The sequence below is a fragment of the Gouania willdenowi genome, chromosome 13 (genome assembly GCF_900634775.1).
Source record: "Gouania willdenowi chromosome 13, fGouWil2.1, whole genome shotgun sequence".
NCBI classification, from domain to species: domain Eukaryota; kingdom Metazoa; phylum Chordata; class Actinopteri; order Blenniiformes; family Gobiesocidae; genus Gouania; species Gouania willdenowi.
This window is the reverse complement of record NC_041056.1, coordinates 8,466,261-8,479,509: the sequence shown is the minus strand read 5'-3', so window position 1 is coordinate 8,479,509 and position 13,249 is coordinate 8,466,261. Positions and strand designations below refer to the sequence as shown.

Sequence of the window (13,249 nt, the reverse complement as noted above, 5' to 3'; positions counted from 1 at the left end):
CCAGTCCATCTGTTTGTTTTGATTAAACTATTGTTATTCCAGTTGATTTTATCTGTTCTTAGTTTTTTAAAAACGAGTCAAAAATCCAACCAGTATCTGTTACAGACTTATTTTTAATAAAGCTCTTTACATGTAATCTAATCTACCACAATGTTGTGGGGCGTGTCTTCCAAAAATATTTTTAGTCGTCTTAATGAAAATGTTGCCAGTATGTGTGCTTGATGTTGGTTTTGGCTCTAGTTGTGAAGTGTCTTGCCACAAGCTGAATGTAATACAAGTGTTCATTGTTTTAAAGCAAGTCAACTGCCTCATACTGTGAATAAACAATGCATTGCATCACAAATATGTTGCCGTCTTTAGGTAAATGACTGATACTTGAAATGTTTGGTTCATCAGTGCAGTGTGTAACTCTCTGTCACTTTAACGTCTCAACCGGATGTGCTGAGCTAGTTTTTATTTAGTTTGGCTAATAAATGTCTTTTTTTCCGTTTGTGTGTGTTACCATAATTGAGTCAAAAATGAATAAATAAATGGAAAAAACTGAAAATGTATGTATTAGTGCAAATTTTATTAAGAATTGTGATATTCTGACCTCAGCATACTTAAGATATTCTCCAAATGTACTTAACTATAGCTTTTATAATACAGGGATTCTCTACAAGAAAAAAAATCTGCAAAATTCAGTAAAACATTTAATATGAAAAACCAAAAGATGAAAGAGCAGTTTATAGCTGATGTAATACAACATATCACAGCAGGGAAACAGAATATTAACAATGTCAAGACAGTCGACACTCATTTTACTGGTTATTATAAAAAGATGAAGAAAAAAAGTGCAGTTTTTATCAAATTCCTAATAAAGTTTATCAAAAATATGAATTAATTAATAAATCTATATATATTTTAACTTTAATCCTGATTTTTTGTATTTAATCCATATTCTTCAGTTAATATAATTACTGTCTTGGTCTTTGTTTACTTTTTATCATGTATGTGCCCTTTGTTAGTGTTTCATTGTTTTTTTTTTTTCACCTTTATTATTATAATTTCGTACTTGGATCCACTGTAGGTAATTTCCTCGTGGGATTATTAAAGTAATTCTGATTCTAATTTTAGTATTGATTTGTAAAAATGAACTTCTACTTTCAGATGTAGGAAGAGAAAACTAATGTTTTGGTTTTTTCACAGATATATAGAACAAAGAGCGTCCTAAATCAGTTCAACAAAGGATGCTTAGTTGTTTTTTTTCAAATATTGGACTATTTTACATTTTAAAGGATGGTTGGCAAACCTATTTATCTTAACTCTTCAATAAATTGGTGTCTTTGAAGATCTCAGTTTCAAAGTACCTACAGTTTATTACAGAAGGAACATTATACGTCATTATTCTAGTTTAATGGTCAAAATGCAAAACACAATTGAATTTCTAGGCAAAAAAAAGGACGCTTTGTGTTTTAATGCAATTTATTCATAGAGAACACAGATGGTGATCTTTATCTGGCTCCATCATTGTATTTCAACTGGTCTCATGGCTGAGAGCCAGGACAACACACACAATCTGAGACAGACACATTTTCACTCCTATTGTCACTTTGGCTGGTGGAAATAAATAAAAAGTCAAATATAGTATCGCACACACGTGTTGAACTGATGCTGTTTAATATATAACAAATACTGTAACTGTCCAGGTGACAGTTATTTTTAAATGTCTTGATTTTTGGTTACTGTGATCGTTTACTAAGCACTTAAGTTCAAATGGTTTTAAAAATGTTTTTTTATTTATGTGAAAAAGACAGGTCATGTGACCAGAGCAATTAAGGATCACACCTGTGGAATCAGTCAGATGTAATACAGCTGCAGAGGGAAATGATACATCCTAAACCCTATCTATTCTGTATGGTTTGAGTGGCGCGCACACGGTAATTATGACTTTTAAGTTTCAATATTTGTTGCCATTATCTACAACTGAATTAGTTGCTCATTTACAAAATGTATTTTTTTCTTTTCTATAATTTTGACTTTCTCAAGCGGGCAGGATCTGATGTTCTAAACCAGCGGTTCTCAACTAGTCTCACCCTGGGACCCACATTTTGCCAAATCGTGACCCACTTTTTTTTTTTTTTAATTCAACCAACCAAATGTAGTTTTTCAAAAATAGCAGTTGAAAACACACACACACACACACACATATATATTTTAAATGTAAATCTATATATTTTCCTGTGCAACATAAAGTTCACAGCATGCCTGTTAAAAGTTTCTTTCAAAATAAAAGACAAGTCCAATATGAGAGATATTAAGTATTTATTAATTTTTTGATCAGCTGTCCGCGACCCACCCAGTAAAGGTCCATGACCCACTTTTGGGTCCTGACCCACCAGTTGAGAAACCCTGCTCTAAACGGCTGGATTTGGCTCCTGGGTCTTGAGGTTAGAGACGTGCGATAGAGTGATGGGTGCTATCCCAGCAGAATGATGGACACCAGTCTGTCCCACCAATGAGTCCCTTACATTCACTCTTACTGCCAATGAACTGAATACATACACTAAACATGTTTCTGAGCAGTGACGGGAATTAGAAGTCATTTGATGATCCATGAAACAGGTTTTACATGCCACACTCCCTCCACACCTGAAAGATGAAAAATAAAAACATTATTTTGTTGATTTGACAGGGACAATGTACATTCACCAACATTACAGTAAATGTACCAGAGTTAGCCTAATATCTATTTTTCATCTGTGGAAAGCTGTTAAAAGGCAATTAAAGTACAATTAAAAATGTCACTTTCTAAAACAGCATAAAGATATTCATAATTTTTCATAATTCACCACCTAAAAATGTATGTCAGTTTCAATAAATTGTTCAATACAAAAATATAAATAGAAATATAAAATAAAGAGAACTCCTGACGAACAGATCTGATTACTCAGAGCCATTTTCTTAGCTGGGTTTTAAATTAATTATATGTGGGAGTGTCCCTAATATTTACCGGTAATACATTCCAGTAATGGTATTATTAGTATGAAATTATTATCCACTATTTAATGAGATCAGCTGATAAAATGTTCTAAGAGTTTCTTTCATACCTGAGTTGCTGCTCTCTGGACGATCGAGTGTCTGAGGGCCAGTTTGTCGATATCTCTGGAGTATCCGCCTCCAATAACGGCAGCAACAGGAATTCCTCTGCTCACCACGGTCTTCATCACGTACAAATCTCTCTGATAAAGTCCTGAGAAATACAACCGGGGGTCAAAGGTTAAGTAATCCTCCAGCCTTTGTGTACGACAGAGATGGGCAACTTCTATCAGAGCGGGGGCCACAAAAATGTGATTGTCTGATCCGAGGGCCACATTATCAATATTCATGTGAGCATTTAGAGAAATGACCAATCTGAGCATTAATACAGGAAATAACAAAAGGTTTTTTTGTTGTCTTTTTGTGTGGGTTTCTTGGTGTTTTTAGCCATTTTTTTTTTTTTTTAATTTATTTTGTCTGTTTACTTGTCAATGTGGTGAATTTTTGTGTTTTTTTCAAGTCACCATGTGTGTTTTTGTTATTTTTTGTATTGTTGTCATTTTGTGTCTTTGAAGTATTTTTTGTATATGTTGTTTTTGTAGTCATTATGTGTTTAAGTGGTTTTTTAGCGTGTCTTTGACATTTTGTGCATTTTTCTGTTGTTTCCTATGTTTTCGGTGTTTGGTGAATTACAATTTTGTTTTGGGGGACGCACAAAATTAGACCGAGGGCCATAAGTGGCCCCCGGGCCACCAGTTGCCTATGGCTGGTGTACGGTTAATTATCTGCTCACCTTGATCTGTGAGTCGAAGCCTCCCGAGTTCATCTTCCTGATGAGGATCCACCCCGGCGTCGTACAGAACCAGGTCTGGACGGAAGGTCTGGAGGAGATGGGGGAGGTGGGCCTCCACTGTGGAGCAAAACCATCAGACCAGCTTTGAGTGGCTTCGACTGTAGCACGAGGTGCGTAGGGTGTGTTTCTCAACCTGTGGAGAGGTACTCCTTGTCTTCCAGGCCGTCCTGTACACTGACATCCAGGTCACTCTGCTGTTTACGGAGCGGAAAGTTTTTCGCACAATGCACTGAGAACGTAAACACAGAAGGATCCTCTTTAAAGATGAACGCTGTGCCGTCACCCTGTGGAATAAAATAAAGGAAGAGGAAAAAAAAACAACATTTGTGAAACAGATTCAATTGGAAGAGAGATACAAAATGCATTTATTTAATGGCAATAATAAAACATGCATAGTTGTCCTGGAAAAGAGAGCACAACATGTTGACCTTCAACAGAATGTGCAGACAAGGTAGAAAAAAAAGAAAAGAAGCGAAAAGGAAGAAAGAAGGGGAAAAAAATGAGAGAAAAGAAGAAAAAAGGGAGAGATATAGTGTTGACTTTTGACAGAATGTGCAGACAAGGTAGAAAAAGCGTAAAGGAAGAGAAGAGAAAAGAAGAAAAATGAAGAGAGAAAACAAAAAGATAAAAGTAAACAAAAAGAGGAAAAAATTGGGAGGAAAAAGCGAGAAGGCAGAAAGAGAGAAAAAAAATAAAAGAAAGCAACAAACTCAAAGGACAAAAGATACCTGATGCACGTCCAGATCCACAATCAGGACTTTCCTTTTGGAAGAGTTGTTTAAAACGTATTTTGCGGCAACTGCGAGATCATTAAGGAGACAAAACCCAGAGCCGTAACTGGGAAAGGCGTGATGGGTTCCTCCAGCCGTGCTACAAGCCAAACCTCTCTGTAGAGCAACCTCAGCAGCAAGAACAGTCCCACCTGGCAACAACAGAACAGGTGCTTCACTGAAGCCTTGGCCTTATTATTAATATTATTATTATTATTATAACGTAGTATGTGTAACATGTCTCATGATTCTCACCTGTTTCATAGCGACAGCGCCTAACGAGGCCTTGGCTCCAGGGGAACCCTGTCCTCCTTTGGTCCTTTTCCTCCACGTTCCCATTGATGAAGTTCTGAAGGTATTCCTCAGTGTGAACGCAGCTCAGTAGTTCTTTAGAGGGGATTTTAGGAGCCCACACCTACTGTGAGGAAAGACACACACACACACACACACACTACTAGCTAAGGTTGTGTGTGTGCAAACAAAACACATTGTCCAGGTCTCTCTTCTCCACTATTACATTTTTTTTACACTTTTAGACAATCGCAAAAAAACATTTTTACCTCCACCAACGAGGTTATTTTTTTTTGGTCTGTGAGCAAAATTAAATCAAAAGTATTAAACACATTCATAGCAGTTTAAAGAACTAAAGGTCATGAGTTCAAACCCCGGTGTGTGTTTGTGTGTTTATTTATTTATTTATTTGCTTCTGATGGTTTTGTTTCAGTCCGTATATAAGTGTCTTTCAACCTTGGGGTTGTGACCCTCATGCGGGGTCGCCTGGAATTAGAAAATGGGGTTGCCTGAAATGTCTTGTAATTGATAAAAATGTTTTTAAGTAAATTACATTATATTTTTAAATTATTTTAATTACTATTGTTTTTCAAATAAAAACAGCACACACAATCTCAAACAACTTTATTCTATTCTTTGACTTCCTCAAATATAAATCTAGTTGAAATAAAATGTCAAATATAGTGTATATATCGGAGGTGGCGCATCTTAAATCTTATAATCCTGGCTTATTTATATTTGTAACAGTATAACAAACGAACGCGATAAAAAAAGATTATTTCTAGAGAAAAAAGTAAGGAAATGTCTGTTATAAAAATGGCAGTGGCTATCTGTACGGTTGCCGTATCAATATATAGACATTCTATCCGTACGCAGCGCCCCTATTTGGCCAGTTTAGGTCACATGACTAAGACTAAACCTAACCCTAAAAGTTGTTGCGATATTAAGTTAAAACCTAACCCTAAAACGCTCAATAGCACCAGGAATTGTCCGTACGGCAACCGTACAAATAGCCACTTACTATAAAAATGGGGTCATGAGTAGGTTTGGGTATCGGTTGGGTTTTATCCGATACCGGTGCAGACTGGGTATTTTTTAAACGGTTCCAGTGCTTAAATCGGTACTTTAAGAAAAAAAAATAAATATATATATATATATATATATATATATATATATATATATATATATATAAAACATATGGAAATAATAAATAAACAAAACCATTTAAATAATATCCAGTAAAACAATATTGTATTAAACTATATAATACTGGAGATTAATATTGTTACCATGATTTTATTTGTTAAGGAGCCATTGCAAAAGAGTCAAAGAGCTACATGTGGCTCCTGACTCATGTCTGTGAGTTAGGATTCCTGTATGTTTCTACATTCTCAGTCACATCAGTGTGATTTGGTGTCTACCAAGTCTCCTGATTGTCTTCCTGCACTATTTAAGGTATGTTTGATCCCATTGTATCTATTGGATCATTTGGAACCCTTCTTGTTCCTGTCAGGTATGAAAAATAGTATATTTAAGGGAAATCACATTATTCATGTTATCTTAATATAACAAAACGCATGGATCAGATAAATAGACCCTAATGGATGAAGGAGACTGACCTGTTTGTCTGTGATAACTTGATCTTTTAGTAAAAAGTGTAAAACTCGGGGGAACTTTGCCATTGGGAACCTGTGGTTAACTGGGAGCTCACACACATACTGGTTGTGATGGACTATGGGCAATCCGCTGGATTCATGTCTCACCTGTGATATTATAAAGATAAGAGGACAGAGTTATAGTAGTGCAACAACAAAACAACTGTCATCTAGAACAGTGGTTCCCAACCAGGGGTACGTGTACCCTTAGGGGTACTTCAACACATCTCAGGGGGTACACAGAAACAATTGTAGTAGTAGTCAATTTATTTTTCTATAATTATGAGACAAATTTCCGCTTGCTCAGATATTTTCCTTATCTATCGATAATACATTGTGGCACAACTATTTAAAATACATTTTAAAAAAGGGTGAAGATCAACACTTAAAACGGTCAAAACATCAAAAAATAATAAATAAATAAATAAATAAATATGAGTGAAGCTTCCAGATGTGCATTCTGACACAAATTAACAAAATAAAGGGGTACATTGGACAAAAAAGGTTAGGAAACACTGATCTAGAACAACCTATAAGGATAAAATCAATTTTTTTTTTTTTTTTTTTTGAGCGTGTGTTCTTACTAGTTCAGCATGGAAAAAACGTCTGCAGGCTCCAACCGTCCGTCCTATTTTTATTACATTTATTTTTATAAATATTCTCCGTGCGCAAGTCATTTTATTTATTTATTTATTTATTTATTTTTAATAAAACACCTTCACTCTTCACAATTGACTTGAACGTTATGAAATGAATGACAAGAAAAAAAAAAAGGTGACAACGGTGTCCTGTAAGGGACAATAATCCTTCGCTTTTCTCACTGCTGCCCCCTCTGTCTCGGAGGACAAAACACACGCCAACAAGTTTGTAGACGTTGTCGCCCTCTACTGGTTAGTATTTAAAACTGCAAGTACAGAAAAGTAAACGACCGGAATAGATACAGAAAAATACAATTTTAATTTAAGGAAAAATGAAGCCGAATTATTTCATACAATTTGGTATTTTGAAGGGAAAATACTTTAAACAAAAATAATGCAAGTTATCTGGTTAAAATGCACTTACGGTGAAGGAAAGTTAGGAATTATTTCTATAATAATAATACATTTATAAAACTCAGACACTTTACAGTTGTTAAAACAATTACACAAGTCAAAAAAGAAACCAACAACAATAAAGGTAAATACAGAAAAACAATCAAGTTAAAAGCTTGTTTTCTATGTAGGTCAAACAAAAGTAATCTCATTTATCCTAATATTTCTTTGGTTTAATTTAGTATTTGTTGATTGATTACTGAAGTGATCAAAGTTTATTTTATTTTATTTTTTTAAATCTTCCCTCCAGTTACCAGTAGTTTTCCTTTTAATCATGTTTTTCTTTGCATCTTACGTACTTAAAATGTTTACAAACTTTGTGGGAAAGATGTTTTTTGGGGGGGCTTTGGATGCAAATAATTTGTGTTCATATTCTGTTCCTTTACTAATTGTTGTTTTTCTGTCAATATTATTATTTAAAAAAAAAAAAAAAAAAAAAAAAAAAAACGTAACTAAACCTACTTTAACAAAGTTTATTTTTATTATGGAAATAGCTTGAAAACAATAGTTTAATACCAGATTGGTATGAATGGATTACATTATTGTCCAAATACAATAAATAAATATTTAACATTGATTAAGGCCTTAATATTAATTATAAAAGTCATGAGTGCTTGTGATGGACACAGTAAACTGAGGTGGGATAAGCTGCAGTGTAATTAAAGTAAACTAGATCCTGGTATGTGTTAAAACTACTATAGTAATTATTTTAATCTCAAGGATATACGTGATCATCTGTAAACTGTCTCATTTACTGCTATAATAAATAGTAAGAGATCCAAATTCTGATGTAGCTGGTTATGATTTACAGTCCACATAAACAGGACTGAATCATAACATAACCTCACCGCTAGAGCGGACATGGGCTCGTCTGTGAACGGTCGCATTTACAGACCTTGGAGTCGCTGTTAGCTTACCAATAAACTGGAGGCTATTCATCACCTTTATAATAACTATTGACTAGGTCACTGGGAGTGAGGCCCAAGGCCAAGGCAGACTGATTTAATAATACTGTATCATGTTTTTCTGCAGTCAGTGCCTTCTCCTCGTCCTTCTCTGTTTCAGGTGTCGTGAAGCTGATGATGATGGCAGATCCTGATCTGTGGTTCACGGCTCATCTAGTCTGAGACACTCTGATGTTCTATCTCTCTATGCTGTTCTGTTGGTTCTTCTGTCCACTAACATCAACCAGTCGACGCAGATGGCTGCCACCTCTGAACCTGGTTTTAATGGAGATTTCTTCCTTTTAAAAGGAAGTTGTTTCTTCTCACTGTCGCTAAATGCTTGTTCATGTGGATCTTGTTGTTTTTTTTCTTTATTATGAATTTTATATTTTAATAAGCGAGGAGTTTGTTGTAATTTGCCATATACAAATAAAGTTGAATTGAATTCACCTGTGTAACACAGTGTTTCAAACATTCTTATTTTCCACGGTGCACAGATTGTTTTTGTAGATCTAGTTTTACAGTATTGCACTGAAATGGCTTTAATGAGTTACTTTTGTGTTTGCTTTACATCTCCATCTGTCTGCTTTTATTGCTGCCAGGCAGCTACAGGCTGTGTGTGTGAGACTGACTCTATGTGTGGAATTAGTTGAAGGACTGTGCCCATGGGTCACATGGGCAGAAAATAAAAAGGATGGCCCGTTGGCCACAGGTGCAGAGGTGAAAAGATTAGATCTGAAATCAATTACAGCCATCAGGTTTGTTTGATCAAGGAGGGATAAGGAAATATTCTGAATAAAAGGCTGGTAAACATTAACAGATACAGGAGTTTACATTGTGGGAACATAAAGGTTGCATCAATTCATTCAATGAATCAGTAACAGGACCAAAATGTTTCATCTTTCCATTGTTGTAGTATTTAATGAATATAATCGGCACAAAGTTACTGTTACAGTCTGCAGGACAGCAACAGGAAGTGAGGTCACAGCTGAAGAATTTTTTTTTATGATCATTTAGATACATGTAATTAAATATACTTCAATTAGATTCTTTTCTTGTGTGTTTATCATTCTTTCCCAGAGACGTATCCTTAAATATTTCATTTATGTATTACGTATTGCTCCTCCCACTCCTTTTCTAACACGTGCAGGATTTTGTAGTCATTTATTCTCTTTATGCTTTTTATTATTATTATTAGCATTTTTAATGTGGTAAAATACACTGCTGTTCATGTTTGAAATAAAAATTAAATCAATCAAATCAATGTATTTTTGACAAAATCATTTTTATTTTTTTTTAATGACGCAATCAATTTATCATGATTTGCATGGATTTTAATAACCATTAGAAAGGTTGATTTAATATTTGAATGTCTACAAAATGTATTCAATGCTACGTAAGACGCATGAAATAAAAATAAAAACTATATTTACTACTAATAATGATAATATTAATAATAGCAATGATGATAATACACTTTTTTTAGTGGCACCTTTTGGGATACCCATGGTCACCGTACAAGCTACAGCAATAAAATAACTAAAATAACTTTAAGAATATTTCCAATTATAACCATAGAACTATTTGGAACAAAACTAACAAAAAACAAAAACAAGCAAAAAAAAAAAAAATATATATATATATATATATATATATATATATATACATAATCCATAACACAAAGATGAACACCTTACCAGAGAAATATTCTGTATGTTACATGTCGAGAGGATGAATATGAAACATCACTGACGGTGAACCTTAAAAACACAATTTTATCTTTGATACAAACACACAATTTGAATGTAATGGTTTAGATTGTAGCAAAATCAGATTAAAGGAAATGCAAAAAAAAATTGTTTCTAGGTTTACTTTCATTGCAGGTCACATTATAAAGAGCTTCAGATATTTAATATTACGTTTAGGCTCCAACTGATGAGCAGTGATGATACTAAACCCTATTTTATTTTCATTTTTTTTACATGGATTTATCACTTTGCATTAGTTAAAGCACCATGAAATAATGAAATGGCACCTCCTCTGTCTATTATATACAGTAAACCTGATCCCGAATGATCCAAAAACATGCTTTAAGTTTCTTTAAAGTAGCTACAGTATATTGACTTTTTGTGTGTTTGTGTGCCTGTCTGCACCACGTTCAGGTCAACACATCTGGAATAATGATAGGATGTACTTTGATACCCTGCACCTTCAAAATAAAATAAAAAAAAAGAAAAACCAGCCAGCATTGGATTGATCTTTGGACAGCATCGTACATAAATTCTTGGCAAACACAAATACTTTCATAAATCTCAGAAATGTAGAGATGTTGAAACACGTGCATGTTTTTAAAGTGTTTCATCTGAAGCAGCTACAAGTTGAAAACAACGTCCTAATAATTCTTTTGTCATACAGTAAAAAGTTAAAACAGATGTTATTTTTAGTTTCATAGTCGACTTAATGAGTCATTCATTACACAGATATAGGATTCAACTATGTGGGCAATAAAGCAGTGAATAACTGTCACGTGTGAATAGCCCCTGTCATGCAGGCATGTCTCTTCCTGTCCCTGAAGCAGCACGCGTTGCTTCATGTTGTTTATAGTCAGACCCCAGCAGGGTGAATGGGTGGTGGAGGGTTTGCATCACACTCTGAGTTAAACATACCTGTCAATTACATAGCATCACAATCACAACATCAGAACCACAAACACCCCAGTCGTTGGCCTACAGCTCACCATGCACTCACAACTCAGGGCGGAAGGAATTCACACATTGGTTGTTTGTGAGAGATGGTTGGTCGTGTTGTAGCAAGCAGGATCTGAGATGCTTGTGGAGAGGCTGATTTACTAGCTTTTTTTTTTTTTTTTCCTGAAGGAGATGATGAGCATTGACTGCATTGTGTAAATCAGTGGTCTTCAACCTTTTCAGCCTGCAACCCCCAAAGTAAAGGTTCCAGAGAGCGAGGACCCCCACTGTACCTGAAGGTGGTTGAATACAGACATGAACATTGAAGAACAGTCATGTGGAGACAGGGTCGTCTATAAGGGGGGGATAAAGGGGAGAGATTTTTGGGGTTCATCCATAAAATCAGCAAAATGATGGTCCATTGTTCTATGAATCTGTGATAACCACATTTATTTATTTATTTGAATAATATCCACGAAGGTTACTATTATTTGCGCCATAGTATATAGTCATCTTAAAGATGTAAATCCTTGTTTTGGTCAGAAATAAAATGGTGACAAAATGATGGAAAAGGAGGTGAAATAGGAGTTTTAAACACCACAGAAATTGGTTAAAAGTTAATTATTGCAAATTAGAGTGGCCAAAAACTGACGATGTAAAAAGGGTTCAGTGTCAATATTAGAAAACTTAGGAGGAACAATTAGTTTAAATTGGCAAATAAAGGGATGACAAGTCATGAATTTAGTTAAATTAGCAACAACAAAAAAAGCATGAAATATGGTAAAAAGAAGTTTAAAGGTTGGGTCAACATATGTGACATTAGGTGGAAAGGGTTTATAAGTGCCGATAATGTCTTCGAAGTGGAAAAAAAATGTGCAGAAAAGGCAATGAAATGTGATGGAAAAGTGGCAGAAATGGGAATAGTGTAACAAAAATGCATTAAAAGGAGCAAAAATGGATGAAAATAGGTTAAAATATTGCAAGTTTGGTGTAGTTGCAGAAAGAAGGTAATAATAAGCAAAAGCCGACTCAAATTGTTAAAAATAAATTCTTAGTTTCTTAAAGGAATCTGGCGACCCCCTCCCAGTGTTTGCCAAATGGGGTCCTGACCCCAAGGTTGAGAACCCCTGGTGTAAATGACCGTTGAGTTGGCTGTATTTATTTATTTCTATTTTTTTCAAGCAATCATATTGTTTTTTAGTGCTTAGGTTTTCTCCTAATTTGGGGGTAATTTGCTATAATCTGTTGTTACTTTGATACTTTAATATATATTAATTTTTGGCACGGAGCTGTTTGGAGTGTTTTTTGGCGCAGTTTGAAATATCTTCCAATAACTTGAGCCAGTATGCATCATATGTCAATCTGCCACACTGAAGAAAACAAGAGCAGACTGGTATAAATAGTCCTCCCAAACTCAAACAAATGAGTTTAGTCGCTTCATACGATGTTGTGTAGTGACTAATTTAGTCTAGTTTGATGTTATTCACAGACACACATTTAGCAATGAATGTAAATTCAAAACATTTTGAATAACTAATGTTGATATTTTAGATATTTTCGACTATTTTTTTACATCTCTGTTAAAGGCCAACCTTCAATTTTGAAATGTTTGTTAATTCCCATGAAAAGTTTCCAATTTTGGAAAATTCTCAGCTAATTTTTGCCCTTTTTTCTGCAACTACACCAAACTTGCCATATTTTAAGTTATAAGTATTTTTATAATTTTTCTTGGCATAGTTTTGTTCCTTTTAATGTATTTTTGTTACATTACTCCCATTTCCGACACTAAATTTCAATGCCTTTTTTGCACTTTTTTTTTTCCACTTTTCCCACATAACGTCACATATGTTGACCCATTGCTGTCACTTTTAACCTCTTTTCACCATATTTCATGCTAAATTTTGACCAATTTAACCATATTCATGATTTGTCATGACCAT

The 13,249-nt window shown here is 34.5% G+C and overlaps 1 protein-coding gene across 1 annotated transcript; it reads right to left on the bottom strand.

The window, feature by feature from the left end:
* Positions 1-2,287: 2,287 nt before the first annotated feature.
* On the bottom strand, positions 2,288-7,330 carry hdac12 (histone deacetylase 12). Its single transcript, XM_028465684.1, has 8 exons — positions 7,172-7,330; positions 6,552-6,695; positions 4,897-5,056; positions 4,600-4,793; positions 4,005-4,155; positions 3,812-3,928; positions 3,090-3,232; positions 2,288-2,631 (listed from the first exon to the last, which is right to left on the bottom strand). Exons 1-8 carry the CDS (start codon positions 7,262-7,264, stop codon positions 2,608-2,610), a joined length of 1,026 nt encoding a protein of 341 aa, XP_028321485.1. The 5' UTR covers positions 7,265-7,330; the 3' UTR covers positions 2,288-2,607.
* Positions 7,331-13,249: the final 5,919 nt, after the last annotated feature.